Source organism: Geotrypetes seraphini, chromosome 5, assembly GCF_902459505.1.
Source record: "Geotrypetes seraphini chromosome 5, aGeoSer1.1, whole genome shotgun sequence".
NCBI lineage: Eukaryota > Metazoa > Chordata > Amphibia > Gymnophiona > Dermophiidae > Geotrypetes > Geotrypetes seraphini.
Genome location: NC_047088.1, coordinates 13,109,829 through 13,127,555, shown reverse-complemented (window position 1 = coordinate 13,127,555; position 17,727 = coordinate 13,109,829). Strand labels below are relative to the sequence as shown.

Genomic DNA, 17,727 nt, shown 5'->3' with positions numbered 1-17,727 from the left:
TACAAGAATAAATTATTATTATTATTATTATTAACCCCACGCTGGCTCTGTGATGGAAACAAAATAAATAAAAAAGACTTTTCCTCTCTCTTCCCAACTACCCTCCTATCCAGTATCTCTATCCCCCCCCCTCCCTACACCATCCCTTGTGTCTAACTTATCTCCCTTTCTGTTCCTTCCCTCCCTAAATCCCATTGTCCACCATCTCTCTCCCTCTCCTCTGTTTTAGCCAAACTAACAACTTGATTTCCAAACACAATGCACGTGAATAGTGAAAAACTTTTGCTTTAGGTTAAAAAAAATTACATTTTATCAAATGAGTCTAATTTAGGAATGGTTGCTCTATTTTTGCTCATATAAGAGCCATCTAAGTCTTTGAAAACTTAACCCCTATTCATATCCTCTCTCGCGCGTCAGATACGTTAGGCAAAAATGTGATCATCATATTAAAGTCCTCCATTGTGCCTGAGGGCTTTGATTTTTCACTAACAGAAACAATGGATTTGGTCTACTCTAGAGACTTAAAGGTGTCATTCAGTTCTGAAAATCCAATTTCATCCCAAAGAGATGGGTCTTGAGATATCAAATGCAGAAAAAGGTCCATTCCTCATAGGTTGTGAAAAGTCAAGGTCTTACCTTCAGCTAGTTTCGGCAGCCTGCAGAGAGGATCGCCGGTGCTGTAGCGATCCTAGCAGGCTGCCATCGGCCTCTGCGGCACGTTCCCTCTGTCGCGGTCCTGCCCCTCCTCCGACGTCAGGGGCAGGATTGTGGCAGAGGGAATGTGCTGCTGAGGACGATGGCAGCCTGCAAGAATCGGTACAGCACTGGTGATCCTCTCTGCAGGCTGCCGAAATTAGCTGAAGGTAAGAGTTGCATTTCCTGAATCGCACTCTGTCTGCCGGCAGGCCAGCTTAAGTAAAAAAAATTTATTGTCTGGCGGGCCAAATTTTACTACACCACGGGCCAGAGTTTGACATGTCTGTTCTATAATAAGGTCCTTTGTGTACATTTCAAAATCCAACATGACTTGTTTACTGTCCGTCATTGTAGACATGGTGAAAACACATAGGCACTTTTAGCTCCTTCCCAGAAATATTACCACTGTTTAAAATTTTCTGTAGTGCCACAGTCCTGTCATTTGGCATCACTTAGCCAACTCAACGTCAACCAGGAAAAATGCTTGAAGTACCTCTATGTAAACCGCTTTGAATGTGGTTGTACAACCACAAAAAGGCGGTATACAAGTCCCAGTCCCTATCACCCTATACTCAAAACGCTTTCTTCATGATGTTTAATGGTATTAAATGTAGCACAATGCATTCCCCTGCACACCTCTCCATCCAAGGGAGAGAAATAACTTCTTTTTGGGTCTGGTTCAGTTGGGAAATCAATTAAAACCTATCTCTTTGACAAATTTCTATGACTCCCTCCCTGCCTCGTATCCCTGATATGCTTCTGGATATACCTGACTAATCCCAACTGCTAAGCCAATCTGAATGTCTTGTATGTAACATCGCTGTCTCTTCCTCTGTAAACCGCTCTGAACTGTTGTGATACTGCGGTATACAAAAATAAAGTTATTATTATTATTCTCAGGCTGTAGCACCGTGGGCTTTCTCTCATAATTGCCATAACATTTCCCCATTTCTATATTCCCCACCTGACTAGTCTTAGGGATCCCATTAGCAGGGGGATTCCAGGGGGATCCATTGCTAATGTCCTCTGATGGTGCAATCACAGGGTCGAATCAGGTTACAACTCTCTCTCTCCCTCCGTGATTGTGACCAATAAAGTAGGCAGCTGAGATGACCCCCCCCCCCCCAACTATCTGCAGATACGTTAATAAAAATCTAGGCTTTCTGCCTTTGTGGGAAAATTAATTTAAAATGGGAACATTGTTTTTATAAATCAAATGAAGGAGTGGAGAGAGGGAGGGAGAGGGAGAGAGTAAGTCATCCTCACTGTATTTCTAATTCCCCCTTTCACTTTTACGGTTTTGATCACATTTCAAAAAAACTGGAGTATTCATTACCTAGATATGGCTGTCTGTCATGGGAGCTGTCCAGCCTTCAGTGCTGAATTTCTGTCAAAGGCACCTATAAGCTACAGATAGACGTCTTTGGGAAAAGGTGACTAAACAAAAAAAATGACGCTTTAATGAATTCTATGACAGCAAACAATTTGTGATGCAATAGTCTGAACCCCATCCTTTTATGTGAAAAAATAAAATAAAAAAGCAATAGAATTTCAAGCATGTGTCTTAGGGGCCCATGACATGAAAAATCATTTTGACCGGTGTAGCCATTCAGAAAATTACATATAATTGGAAGGATTGGAGGAGATTAAATTATAACTTCTGGTGGAACTCTTTACGCCATATTTATAAAATGGAAAGGTTTATTGCATTGCAACGGGGATACTTTAAGAAGTTTCAGGATGTGTGGAAACCATTGACAAAGTATTGTAAAGATTAATTTGAAATTGTTTCCCTTATACTTATCGATTTAAGGGGTAGGGAGGGGGGAATTTTATTATTACATGTTTTATATGATAATGGAATATAAGGGTGGGTGGGGTGGGAAAAGGGAAGGGATATGTTTTTATGTAATATATCAATGATTGTTTGTAAGTGATGTAGTTAATGTTAATCTGAATGAATATATTTAACACTTAATGTAATTTTGAAAATGAATAAAGAATTTTTAAAAAAAATCCCAAAAACATTTTGCATCTGCTCTTTTAGTCCCCCGTTCCCCAAAGATGGTCACATATACACCTGGGGCCTGATAAATTTGTGCCCAATTGTCTGACAACCTTGAGCCTTTCAGCTGAAGATCCATCTTAATTTAAGTTGCTTAAAAGTGATGCTTATAAATTTAGGTCTGCCATCCATGTGCCTAATGAGCCTAATTTATGAGCCTAGTGCAAAAAATCATTCTAAGCTACTAACTTCTTAAATCCACCATTGTTGTCATCCACCTTTTATGCTCCTACATTTATAGGTTTAGTAAAATCTGCGGAATTTTAAGCGTAAATGTAGGCACTTGGAACTGGTCAATTTTCAAAGAAGCCAGTTTAGGAGCATAACTCACAACATTAGAAGCATAAATGATTTGAAAATCGGGCCCCTAGTGTGCAGAGAAAGCAACTAGGAGCGGGAAGATGTTCTTGGAAAGGGAAACGCCCTTCCTTAGTCATGTGACAAGAAATTAACCAATCAGACCCCTTGCAGTAGTACTAAGATTGTAAAGGACATATGAACCTGGGTATCATACTTTGCAGATACTGGAACTGTGAATTTGCCATTCTTGCTAAAAATCCTCAATTCATAGCTAATTTCAGAGCAAGATAACACAAAAGAAGAGAGAAATGTGCAGTATCTCAGCCCCTCTTCCATCCCATCTGCTTGCCTCCATCTGTCCCCCTCCCTCCCCCCACATTAGCAGGTACCCAAAAGATAAAAGATTGTTTTCTGTTACTTTGTGGCCAAGTCCAGGGCTGACAGATGGCCCCGTTCTTGACCTTTTGGATGAGACTGAGATCTGGTAAAATATACAGGGGGAAGCACTGTTAAGACCTTGACCCCCCCCCCCCCCCCCAACCATACTGGAGAGATGATTGCATTACAGAACGCATTGATGACCTTCTGGAAAGCAACTAAAATTCCTCCTCTTCAACTAAAATTCAACCACAGTCTACACCTCACCCCCCCTTAAGCCCCCCTCCCCTCTACCCTCTCTTCTCCAATCTAAACTTCTACTTAAATTGCTATATAGTCCTTGTATTTAAACTACTATATAGTCTTTGTATTGTCCAAATGTACTCCACTGTGAATGTTTGCTTGTAGGCCGTTCTGAGCTACTGGGAGGACGGGATAAAAATCGAAATAAATCAATAAATTACGAGCGCCACAGAATAAGCCAGGGATCTCAAAGTCCCTCCTTGAGGGCCGCAATCCAGTCGGGTTTTCAGGATTTCCCCAATGAATATGCATTGAAAGCAGTGCATGCACATAGATCTCATGCAGATTCACTGGGGAAATCCTGAAAACCCGACTGGATTGCGGCTCTCAAGGAGGGACTTTGAGACCCCTGGAATAAGCCCAGTCCTTTCTACCATTCTCCTTAATACTGATCAATGCACAATGATAAGATGGTCCCTGTGAATCCCAGCTGTCTAATCAGCATAGGACGCATCCTTATCCTTCCCACATCACCCAGTGAAATTTCAATCTCATCCAATCACAGGGCCCCCTCTTGAGAACTGTTGCCCCTGCTAGCGTGCACTAAACGAGCTGAGCCCACAGTGGCAGATCTGCCCAGGCTATTTTTAGGAACAACAATCAGTTTTCTTGCTTTCACACACACACACATACACAAAATCCCCCTCTCCCTAGCTGCCTGCAGCCATGCTGACACTGACAGGCTGGAGAGAGCTCTCAGGTACAGGTAGAAAAAGGACTCCCTGCAGGAGACAGGTGAAGTGCTTCTCCGTCTCCAGTGGGTTCGTTTTGTGCATACACTAAACCAACCTCACTCCTAAAGCATGATCTCAGCCTCTCGGTTTTACGCTATTCAGTTGCTTTCTCCCACCTCCTCCTCTGCCCGCTTCAGACACCAGTTCTAAGGCAGTTTTGCTAATGGCTGCTTCTTTGTCTCGACTTAAGATTTTTTTTTTTTTTTAATGCATAAAATGGCTGAAAAGGGAGCACATGACTTCAAAAACGGCAACGACAATCAAATAGACCAGCGGCTTACAGCATGGGGAAGAGACTCGGCTGCCTGGACTCACCATCCCTGCTGCATCCCTCATCCGCTGCGGCCTCTGAAGTCCATCTTCTCGGGCTGTGGGCAGTCATGCTGCAGTCTCTAGTGACCTACATCAGGCATTCCTCTCACCCCTCCCCATCTCAGAACCCCCCTTGAGTGACAGCAGCAGCCTCGGATCTTCCGGCTCAGGCCAATGGCATTCGTGCAATAACAACAAACAACAAAATCCAGAGCCCTGTTCCTCTGCTCTACAGAACAGCCACCACTCTTACTAAAGGGAAGCCCCTCCCCCTTCTGTTGCCTAATTTCTCCCTCAGTGGGGGGCTTCCCAAGGTATGCACTCAGCAAAAGGGATTTGCGCTGGAGTCAGGAGTTCCTACAGGGAATAACTGAGATACCTACATGCTGTTAAAAACATCTGTTTTCATGTCATGAACCCCAAAATGCTACCAAAGATTTATTCTGGAGAAAGGCTCCAGCTGGAGCCGTTACTGTAGTTGTTTAGTTGGGGATAATTTTATAACTGTTTGCCTTTGTGAAGGACACACAATTACCTATTTCTTGTGTATTTTATGCCTTTATAAAATACCAGGGGTAAACCGGCAGACTGCGGCTAGAATGATGTTGAGTCATTTACAACTCCTTGAGAGCAGGTAAAACTTAATATGTAAAATGAGTGCACAATTCAAGACTCTGCCCTAGAACACACCAATAAAAACATAAGAATAGCCTTACTTGGTCAGACTAATGGTCCATCAAGTCCAGTAGCCCGTTCTCACGGTGGCCAATCCAGGTCACTAGTACCTGGCCAAAACCCAAGGTGTAGCAACATTCCATACAGAATCTCAAAGAATAGCAAGATTCTGGAAACCCAAAGAGTAACAACATTCCATACAGAATCTCAAAGAATAGCAAGATTCTGGAATCCCAAAGAGTAACAAAAGATTCCGGAACCCCAAAGAGTAACAAAAGATTCCAGAACCCCAAAGAGTAGCAACATTCCATTCAGAATCCTAAAGAATAGCAAGATTCTGGAATCCCAAAGAGTAGCAAAAGATTCCGGAACCCCAAAGAATAGCAACATTCCATTCAGAATCTCAATGAGTAGCAAGATTCTGGAATCCCAAAGAGTAACAAAAGATTCCGGAACCCCAAAGAGTAGCAACATTCCATTCAGAATCTCAAAGAATAGCAAGATTCCAGAATCTCAGAGAGTAATAAGATTCTAGAACCCCAAAGAGTAGCAACATTCCATTCAGAATCTCAAAGAATAGCAAGATTCCAGAATCCCAGAGAGTAATAAGATTCTAGAACCCCAAAGAGTAGCAACATTCCATTCAGAATCTCAAAGAATAGCAAGATTCCAGAATCCCAGAGAGTAATAAGATTCCAGAACCCCAAAGAGTAGCAACATTCCATTCAGAATCCTAAAGAATAGCAAGATTCTGGAAACCCAAAGAGTAACAAGATTCTAGAATCCCAAACAGTAGCAACATTCCATGCTATCAATCCAGGGCAAGCAGTAACTTCCCCCATGTCTTTCTCAATAACAGACTATGGACTTTTCCTCCAGGAACTTGTCCAAACCTTTATTAAAACCAGCTACGCTATCTGCTCTTACCACAACCTCTGGCAATACACAAGTCACATGAATCTACAAGCTTGCCTAGCACCACTTGCACTTTTATGCAGGGGTAATTTTATAGATCCATCTTTACATATAAGAATAGCCTAACTGGGTCAGACCAATGGTCCATCTAGCTCAGTATCCCATCTTCACAGTGACCAATCCAGATCCCAAGTACCTGGCAAAACCCCAAAGAGTAGCAACATTCCAGAACTGAGATTGTGATGTCTTAATGTCTCATTCAACCAATGCCTAAGAGCCAACCTCATCTGTGATGTCAAAATGGCTTGATTGTCCTATACTTGGCTTACATAAGAATAGTCTTACTGGGTCAGACCAATGGTCCATCTAACCCAGTATCCTGTTTCCAACAATGCCCAATTCAGGTCAAAAGTAACTGACACAAACCAAACTGTAGTAACATTCCATGCTACTGATCCAGGATAAGTAGTAGCTTCCCCCATATCTGTCTCAATAGCAGACTATGGACTTTTCCTCCAGGAACTTTACCAACCTTTTTTTTAACCCAAATTTAAGATAATTGAGTAACCACTGTTAGAGCATCCTCTAGTAACAAGTTCCAGATCCAGAGCAAAACTAAAAACATAAGAATAGCCTTACTGGGCCAGACCAATGGTCCATCTAGCCCAGTACCCCATCTTCATGGTGGTCAATCCAGGTCACCAGTTTCTGGCAGAAACCCAAATAGTAGCAACATTCCATGTTACCGATTCAGGGCAAGCAGTGGCTTCCCCCATGTCTGTCTGAATAGCAGACTATGGAATTTTCCTCCAGGAACTTGTCCAAACCTTTTTCTTAAACAGGCTACATTAACCTCTCCTACCACATCCTCTGGCAATGCGTTCCAGAGCTTAACTATTCTTTGAATAAAAATATATTTCCTCCTATTAGTTTTAAAAGTATTTCCCTGCAATTTCATTGAGTGTCCTGTAGTCTTTGTAATTTTTAATGAAGTAAAAAATTGATCCACTTGTACCTGTTCTACACCACTCAGGATTTTGTACATAAGAACATACTGGATCAGACCAATGGTCCATCTAGCCCAAAATCCTGTCTTCACAGTGGCCAATTCAGGTCACAAATTACCTTGCAAAAAAATACCCACAATAGTAGCAACATTCCATGCTACCGATCCAAGGCAAGTAGTGGCTTCTTCCATGTATGTCTCAATAGCAGACTATGGACTTTTCCTCCAGGAACTTGTCCAAACCACTTTTTTAAACCAGCTATGTTAATCACTCTTACCACATCCTCTGGCAATGCATTCTCTGAATGAAAAAAAAAATATTCCTCCTATTGTTATGTTATGTTAATCAGGTTTTCTATTCTGCCTTTACCTATTCAGTTCAAGGGCAGATTACATTACATGGGGTTGGTTACACCAAATGTGCCAAGAGAGTTTCTGGAATGGAAGATCAAATGGTTTTAAAAGTATTTCTCTGTAACTTCATTGAGTGTCCCCCAGTCTTTGTAATTAATGATGGATTAAAAAAATTGATCCACTTGTACTCATTCTAAACCACTTAGGATTTTGTAGACTTCAATCATATCTCCCATCAGCCGTCTTTTTTCCAAGATGAAGAACCCTATCCTCTTTTTCTTGGGTGCTGACCCCCAAGGTGGACCCTAGCATCTGGTAACTATGACTTGGGTTGTTCTTCCCAGTGTGCATCACTTTGCATTTGTCCACATTAAAATTCATCTGCCACTTGGATGCCCAGTCTTCCAGTTTCCTAAGGTCCACCTGCAATTTTTTACAATCTGCATGCATTTTAACAACTCTGGACAGTTTAGTGTCATTTGCAAATTTAAGCACCTCACTCATCATTCCAATTTCCAGATTATTTATAAATAAGTTAAATAGCACTGGTTCCAGTACAGATCCCTGCAGCACTCCACTATTTACCCTCCAAAGAGAAAAATAGGCATTTAACCCTACCCTCTGTTTTCTGTCCAATAACCAATTCCTAATCCACAACTAAACATAATGCCTCCTATCCCATGACTCTAATTTTCTCAGGGGCTTCTCATGAGGAACTTTGTCAAAAGCTTTCTGAAAACCTAGATCAACTGGTTTACCTTTAAGTCAAGCAAATTGGTAAGGCAAGACCTCCCTTGGCTAAACCTATGCTGACTCTGCCCCATTAAATCATGTCTGTCTATGTATTCCACAATTTTATTTTGTAGAATTGTTTCCACTATTTTGTCCAGCACTGAAGTCAGGCTTACTAGTCTGTAATTTCCCGGATCTCACCTGGAACCCTTTTTTAAAAATTGGTGTAACATTGGTCACCTTCCAATCTTCAGGTACTATAGACAATTTTAGCGACAGGTTACAGATCACTAATAATAGTTCAGCAATTTCATGTTTGAGTTCTTTCAGTACCCTTGGATGTATACCATCTGGTCCAGGTGATTTATCACTCTTTAACTTGTCAATTTAGCTTAGTACATCTTCCAGGTTCACCAAGATTTCTTTCAGTTTCTCTGCATCAACACCCTTGAAAAACACTTCTAGTTCAGGTTCTGGTTTGATGTTTGAAAAAAATCCTTTATAAAATTATTCTCTACATAGGGGGTGGAGGAGGCAACCTTTATACATAGAGGGCTGCATGAATGTCAGTACTATTCCTGGCAGGAACAACATTATGTAATGTTGGACCTGGAAATGCAAAAAGCTCACCAGACCTTCTGTGATGAATGAATAAATAAATAAATAAATAATGAAAAATGTCACAAAAAATGATAAAAAAAACAAATTGCTAGAGTGGCTATTCTGAAAATATTTGTGAAATACAGTATTTAAAATCATCAATGAGAGTTTCCATAAAGGCCTGAAGACTTATTTGTCTGCAAGATATCTCATTTTCTCTAACAGATGAGCAGATTTTATCTGTTTTCATGTTTTGGTTTTAATGTAAGATTGTAATTCCTGGAGACTGATCAGTCTCTTATTAATTTGGAAATTGCATTGAAACATAGAAACATAGAAGGTGACGGCAGAAAAGGGCTACAGCCCATCAAGTCTGCCCTCTCTGCTTTCCCACCCCGTCTATGCCCTAATGACCCAATTTCCTTATCTTGACCCTCGTAGGGATCCCACATGGGTATCCCATTTATTCTTAAAGTCTGGCACGCTGTCTGCCTCGATCACCTGCACTGGAAGCTTGTTCCAATGATCAACCACTCTCTCTGTGAAGAAATACTTTCTGGTGTCTGCAGCAGCCACTCTCTCCTCCTCTCCCTATTGGCTAAGGCTCTTAACATTTGCATCTCCTCTTCCTATAGGCTAAGGCTCTTTACACCTGCATTGTGATGTCATAGAACTTTCTGATTATAGAAACATAGAAACATGATGGCAGATAAAGGCCAAATGACCCATCATAGAAACATAGAAGATGACGGCAGAAAAGGGCTACAGCCCATCAAGTCTGCCCACTCTGCTTACCCACCCCGTCTATGCCCTAATGACCCAATTTCCTTATCTTGACCCTCGTAGGGATCCCACATGGGTATCCCATTTATTCTTAAAGTCTGGCACGCTGTCTGCCTCGATCACCTGCACTGGAAGCTTGTTCCAATGATCAACCACTCTCTCTGTGAAGAAATACTTTCCGGTGTCGCCATGAAATTTTCCGCCCCTGAGTTTGAGCGGATGCCCTCTTGTGGCCGAGGGTCCCTTGAGAAAGAAAATATCATCTTCCACTTCGACACGTCCCGTGAGGTACTTAAATGTTTCGATCATGTCTCCTATTGGGATATATTAGTGATTCACACAAATTTATGTAATATAACAACATTTCAAAATGATTGGGGGTGCTGAACAATACAAATGTCCCTCTCTGGACACAGTGAACGAGTTTGTTTAACATTAGAGGTGCTCAGCACCCACAGAACTGGTTCCTATGACCTTTGACACTGAACAGAAAGCTGCAAGTTTCCAATGGTACGTTTTGACCATCTGGGACTGCCCACACACTATCAAATAGGCTCGTTTTGTAGTTATGCCACCAGGAAATCTTCCACAACTTGTTCTGAACCATGAACCATTAAGAAAGTAACCTCATTTCAAATTCCTGATTCAAACTGGTAATTGTTGATTACTTATAGTTCAACTTCCCTCTGTTAATTACCTGATGCCAAATTAAACTGTACTATCCATAAAAACATGGCCGCCAGCACTCCAAAGGAATGCAAATGAACTTGGACTGCAAGGAGACCACACTGTTGTGTCTCCTTCACAACAATCAAGTTTGCTATTTATGACTGCCTGGGACTGGGGCGAGAGACAAATGGAACTACTGCCCCAGACATCACGTCTAAGGGGGGTATTGTTTGCAGGGTTGATTTTATCAGTGTATAGAGGAGACCACTGAATGAGTACAAAGGGCTGACAGAAAAACCTACAAGGGCATGATCAAGAGCTATCTTTAAATGCCAAGGTTTAACAGTGAAGAAGCGGCCAAAATTCAATGCCCCGGAACCTTCATTTAAAATTTTTTTGTCAAAATAAATTTAGCATAAAGGTCCCCTTTTGCCAGATTATATATTAATAATACCTTTTCAGAACATTTTCGTCTGGAGAGGGGAGTTAGGCGAGGTTGTCCATTATCTCCTCTGCTATTTGATATTGTTTTAGAGCCCTTATTAGCTATTCAACAAACAGAGGAGATTCAGGGTATTCCTTATGCAGGTCGGGAATACAAAGTCTCTGCTTATGCAGATGATATTTTGCTTCATTGGAGGAATCCGGAAACAACCATTCCACATTTACTTGAGCTGATTGAGAGATTTGGGAAATCTTCAGAATATAAGATAAATTGGAGTAAATCAGAGGTCCAGTTTAAACGTTCACTGTTCCAAGGGATTATTTGAAAAGTTTTCTTTCCTGTGGAAGGAAGGAGGTATAAAATATTTAGGTATTTGGATTCAGAGAACATTGGAAGAAACGATGTAAGTAAATGAGAAAGCCATACTGCTAAAGGCCTCAGAAATGTGTGAGCATTGGAACCCACTACATTTATCTTGGTGGGAGAGATTTCAGACAGTAAAAATGATGATTATGCCTGTAGTTTGTTACCAAATGGGTATGTTATCTGTTTACTTTTAGGGGTCTTTTTATAAAAAATTAAATAGTATTCTTACTAAATTTATTTGGCTGGAATTGCTATGGTATCATTACAAAAGCCGATTACGGAGGGTGGGGTAAATTTTCCCAATTTTTTTAGGTATCATCAGGCCTACATTATGCTTCAGGGAATGTACTGGATCCTCCCTGAGCTCATGAAACATCTCCCAGACTGGCTATACTGTATTTGGAATGGAAAATTATGTCCCCTATGCGATTATCCCATGTATTAAGTATCAGATTACCCAGATATGCTAAGGACAATGTAATTCTATTGGATACATGGAAAACAATTAAATTTATTGACAAACTTATTAATAAAATCTACTTTACAGTCCTTATGGTTAAACTTCAAGATCAAGTAGGCGGTGCTGGGATCGCCTGGAAGAATTGGATGCAGGCAGGAATTCGGACATTAGATGATGTTATATCTAATGGGAAATTGCTTGATTTTTCACGGCTACAGCAATTATTTGGCATTCTAAAATCTCAACAATATAGGTGGCTGCAGCCGAAGCAGGCCATCCAGAGTGGGTTCCCTGAATGGAAAAATTTTAAAAAATTATTATAGCTTGCAGATCCTTTGCTACCAAACAGATCTAGTAGGACATCAAGCTGCCCAGTGGTACAAATTAATTTCTCAATTCCTGAATAAAAAACCAAAAAATAGTCTTAGAGACATTTGGAGCATCGAGATAAAACAGTGCATTTCTGTATCTCAATGGCCACGAATTTGGATTTGGAGGTTGAAATGTACAGCGTCAGCATCTATGAGACAAACTTGGTTATTTTTATTACGTAGAATTTTTTGGACCCCAGTTCGTTTACAAAAGATAGACAGTTCTAAGTCTAATAGATGCTGGCATTGTCATCTTAATATTGGGACTCTTGATCATATGTTATATTTTTGTCCACTGATACTTAATTTCTGGAGGTCAATTTGGGGACAGATAAATATTATTCTCGAATCATCTATTCCTTTATCAAAGAAGCTTTGGAAAGGTATTTGGAAGACAAAGGGATTGAGGGGTACAGATAAGAGTAGAGGTAGATTATAGGGATGGGATTAGAAGTAAGTTATAAAATTAATCAGGGACCACTGTTCGGGCACTAGGCCTGATGGGCCGCCGCGGGAGCGGACCGCTGAGCAGGATGGACCTCTGGTCTGACTTAGAGAGTTGCGCGGGGACAGAAATCCCACCCGTCCCCACCCGTCCCCGCCAAAATCCCACCCATCCCCACCCGTCCCCGTGAGGAATCCCTCCGTCCCCACCCGTCCCCGTGAGGAATCCCTCCGTCCCCACCCGTCCCCGCGAGGAATCCCCTCCGTCCCCACCCGTCCCCGCGAGGAATCCCCTCCGTCCCCACCCGTCCCCGCGAGGAATCCCCTCCGTCACCATCCTTCCCTATAAACTTCAGAAATAGTTATTTTATTTAATTATGCTACTGAATTAAAGGCTCTGGTAGAGACCCATTTACAAATAAGCAAAGAGACTATTAATTTGGAAATATTAATTGGGAAGAATACATACTTTGTAAATGGGTTTCTACCAGAACCTCTAATGTAAATATAAAATATAAATACTCAGCTGATGAGAACCCACAAACTGTCAGCTGAGGACTTCCTTTGCAGTTGGCCTGGGGTCCCTTTTGCCAAGCTTGGCAGGCAGCAGTAGCGTCCCTGAGTCACAGATGCTGGCACCTCAGTGGCTCATGGATGCTGCCAGCGACTGCTGCGCTTGGTGGAGGGGAGTTCTGACCATCTCTAGAGGAGGTCCTCTGCTGGCGGTGCTTGGGGATCCCCACCAGTCACAGCAAGGGCCAACAAGTACTTCAACACTGTAGAAATAAAACCAGAAATGCATTTCCTTTTCTTTTGAACACAAAACAAAGATATCTGCCATATACATTTCCCAAGGCAGATGACTCTATGCAATGTCACCTCGGTAACAAAATACAAAAATAGACAAATACACCCCCTCCCTTTTTACTAAACCACAATAGTAGGTTTTAGCACAGGGAGTTATGCTGAATGCCTCGCGCTGCTCTCAATGCTCATAGGCTCCCTGCGCTAAAAAAACAATATTGCGGTTTAGTAAAAGGGAGCCATAGTGCAAAATATAGACAGCAGATATAAATTCTCAAAACAGACACATTTTGATCACTAAATTGAAAATAAAATCATTTTTCCTATCTTTGCTGTTTGGTGATTTCATGAGTCTCTGGTTGCACTTTCTTCTTCTGACTGTGCATCCAATCTTTCTTCCTTTCTTTCAGCCTCCTGTATGTTTCCTCTCCTCCAGACCTCATTCTCTCCCCCAACTTTTTCTTTCTGTCTCCCTGTTCCCCCTTCTTTCTGTCTCTCTGTCTGCCCCCTTTCTTTCTTTCTCCGTGCCCTCCCCCAAGCCACTCGGTTTGCTGCCACCGCCATCGGGGAATAGTCCCCAAGCCACCGCTGTCCCAAGCTTTCCCTGCAGAAGCGTCGCGCTGACCAGCATTCCGCTCCCTGACGTCAATTCTGACGTAGGAGAGGAAGTTCCGGGCCAACAAGGCATTTCTCCTCATTCCATCCAGCCTGAGCCCCATCTCTCCTTGATCCAGCATTTCCCTTCTGTGTCTGTCAGAATTACCATTCCACCTATTTTCCAGCATCACCCTTCTTTGTGTCCATCTCACCTATATCCCTATCTCACCACTTTTTCAGAATCTTCATTTGTCTCTGTCCTTGTCTTTACCCCATATTCACCATTTGCCCTTTCAATGTCTTTATCTCCCCCCCCCCCACACACACTTTTTCAGCATTACTTCTATGTCTCTATTTCACCTCCTCTTCATGTCCCCTCTGTATCTCTATCCTTATTCAGAAGGTCCTGCTTACCCTTTCTCTTCTTTGTGTCACTATCTCCATTTTCAGCTTTCCCCCCTTTTCCTTTGTTACTGCACCCTGTAGCCAGAATCTTTCCACCCTCTCTCCACTCCGGCCCAGCCCAGTATGAAATATTTCCTTTTGTTTCTCTCCCCTCTCTCTTCTCCTCCCTCACCCACGAGTCCTGCATCTGGCCCTCTCCCTTCTACCTGCACCTGGCAACACCCCCCTGCTCCGCGGCTCTCTTAAGCAACTCGTCAGCAGCGGTGATCAAGACAAGCTGCCGACATCGAGGCCTTCCCTCTACGAGTTCCACCTTTGTGGAAAAAGGAAGTTGAAACAAGCGGGACTCGCAGAGGGTAGGCCCCGACGCCAGAAGCTTGTGTCGATCGTTGCTGCTGAGTTGCCGAAGAGAGCCGCAGGTAGAAGGGAGAGGGAGATAGGAAGGCTGTAGAAGCTCCGGAGCATGACACCGAACCCGGCCAGGATGATTTCTTTTTCAGGCTGCTGCTGCCGCTGCCATCCCCCACCCGAAATGACAAAAAACAGCCTAATGCCCGCGTCGGGAAATAGCCATGCTGAGCAGTGAGCTCAGCACGTACACAGATGAAAGCCTTGCTTGCTGATTGGTCCGGCGGCACGGTGGGGCGGGGCCGCCGGACCAATCAGCAAGCAAGGCTTTCATCTGTGTACGTGCTGAGCTCACTGCTCAACATGGCTATTTCCCGACGCGACGCCAGACTTGTAAGCTGCATGCTTGCATCGCCAGAATTTAGGTAGGTTGTTTTCATCCCCGTGGGAGTCCCGTGGGCAAGGGGGCGTCCCCATGGGAGTCCCGTGGGTCAGGGGGGCATCCCCGTGGGAGTCCCGTGGGCCAGGGGGCGTCCCCGTGGGAGTCCCGTGGGCCAGGGGGGGAACCCGCGGGATCCCCGCGGGACCCGCGGGATCCCCGCGATCCCCGTTCCCGTGCAGACCTCTAGTCTGACTCAGCGGGGGCAACTTCTTATGTTCTTAACCATAATTTGTGGTACGTTGTTACAGGTAAAGCCTGTTTTGGATAAATACAAGAGCTGTCTATTATTGATCATGACAGGAACAGGCATCCAAATGATCACAAGGAACTGGAAATGTTATGACAGACTTAACGACAAATTCTGGTGGTCAAGTGTATGTAATACATAGAAATATGAAAGAATGACTGCGGAATGCTTGGGTCATAGCAATACATTTAATAAAGTATGGAGCCCATTGACTGCATTTGTTAACATACAATAATAGAGATATATCTTTTATTTCTTAGATTTCCTTACACATCCAGGGTGGGGGGAGGAGAGGGGAAAGTATTTGGAAGAGTTTAAAAATATTTAAATATAATATTGTAATAAATAATATGATTTAATATATTAATAATTGGGAAGAGGGGGGAAATGGATGTTTTCTTTAATAATGTGTGTAATATGGTGTATTTTATGCAATCTGTTAAAGTTATATTAATTGTAATACACTGTCAAAGTTTGAAAATTAATAAAGAAATTTTTTAAAAAAATATTTTTGGGCAAAATAAATTTTGCATAAAGGTCCAGTGAAAGTGAAAAGTGCTAAAAGGCCACAATTGAGTACAATTTGAAAACTGTGCAACTTTTACTTAACTTTCCTTTCAAATTTAGGGAAAGGGGAGAAGAAGCCATGCATATTGATGGATGCGCATGCTGAGATTCAATGTTGCAAAATTTAGGAATGGAGCAGAAATCTTGCAGAAGTGTTTGCACACAAATAGAACTGCACCATTTAGATGAGCGACCCTCAGATCTCACCCTGAGGGACCATCCTGCCTGCCACCCTAACCACCTCTGGATTTTAGGGAGACCAGGCTATGCAGATTAACCTGGTTCGCAAAACAAAGCAAAGCAAAACTATCTCATGAAGGTTTCTCAAGGATCTCCTGAAAACCAGACCTTTGAGGGTTCTTGCAGACAGAAATTAAGTGATGCTCCCTGAAAGGTGTGCGGGGGACCACAAAATCTTCTTCTCAGCCTGGTATGCTTGGCACTCCAGCTATTGTGTTGCTTAATCCCAGCTAGACCATGTAGTCTGCAGGAAAGAGAGATGTCAACAGTCTCTTGCACACCTTGGCAGTTACAGTGTTAACCAAGCAGAGGGGGTTGTTCCATGTGCAAGCTGTCTTCAGCTTGAATCCCTCATGAAAGTGACTTTATGGCTTTGGGAGAGAAGATGAAGCAGTCAGGTGCGCAGGTGGTATTCTCATTGATCCTCCGTGCTGAGGGTAAAGGCCAGAGCAGAAAAGCTCACATCCTGGAGATGAGTGCATGGCTGCACAGATGGTATCATCGAGAGTATTTTGTCTTTCTGGACAATGGGATGATTTTCCAAAGGCTGCTGAGCAGAGATGGTATGAATCTATCAAAGAACGGAAGAAATGTCTTTATTGAGAAAGACATGGGGGAAGCCACTGTTTGCCCTGGGTTTTTGCCAGGTACTGGTGATCTGGATTGGCCACCGTGAGGACGGGCTACTGGTCTGACCCAGTAATATTCTTATGTTATGTAACCTCAAATTGGCTAACCTACTGAAGAGGACTTTAAACTAGAATTGTTGGGGTAGGGTGATCAAAGCCCTCAGGTAAGTATAAACCCTCACCTAAGTGAATCACTAAATACCTCCTCACAGATGAGAAAAGGGGGCAATGTCTGGAAAGCAGCATATAAAAATGCTCAAAGTAACAAGGTTATGGATTAGAGGCTGAGTTGGATTTAGTGGGGATCACAGAGATGTGGATCACAAAGAGCCATGACTGGGATATAGTTATACTGGGCTATAATCTGTTCAGGAAAGACAGGGTAGGAAGAAAAGGAGGAGGAGTAGCGTTATATGTTAAAGATCATATTAAAGCCACACAGTTGCAGGATCTGTAGCCAGAAGGATTTTAGGCTATATAGACAGAGAAATAACCAGCAGAAGAATGGAGGTGTTAATGCCCTGTATAGGTCGTTGGTGAAGCTGCTCTTGGAGTATTGTGTTTAGTTTTGGAGGCCGTATCTGGTGAAGGATATAAAAAGACTTGAAGAGGACCAGAAGAAGGTGACAAAAATGGTTAAGGGGTTTGAACCAAAAGAAGTATGAGAAGAAATTGGAAGACCTAAATATGTGTACTCTGGACGAGAAGAGGGTCAGGGGCGATATGATACAGACATTTAAATACTTGAAAGGTATTAATATAGAACCTAATCTTTTCCAGAGTTGGTAGCAGCCAATAATGGTGTCCCCTCCTGAGGAAGAGTCATCGAAACTCAAGTCG

The 17,727-nt window shown here is 42.6% G+C and overlaps 1 protein-coding gene across 4 annotated transcripts in view; it reads right to left on the bottom strand.

Moving 5' to 3' along the window:
* Nucleotides 1-17,727, bottom strand: part of ARHGEF9 (Cdc42 guanine nucleotide exchange factor 9) — a 448,518-nt gene that overhangs the window by 247,861 nt on the left and 182,930 nt on the right. Inside the window, exon 1 of one of the 4 annotated variants that reach the window (XM_033946856.1) lies at nt 4,758-4,999. The exons of 2 other annotated variants lie outside the window; for them this stretch is intronic. Coding sequence is in view for 1 of the 2 variants with exons in the window: in XM_033946854.1 (XP_033802745.1) it covers nt 4,792-4,812 (21 nt within the window). In the remaining variant the exon portion in view is untranslated. Of the gene's footprint in view, nt 1-4,757; nt 5,000-17,727 lie in introns of those variants that run through there. One more of the 4 variants, XM_033946854.1, reaches the window with a different exon arrangement.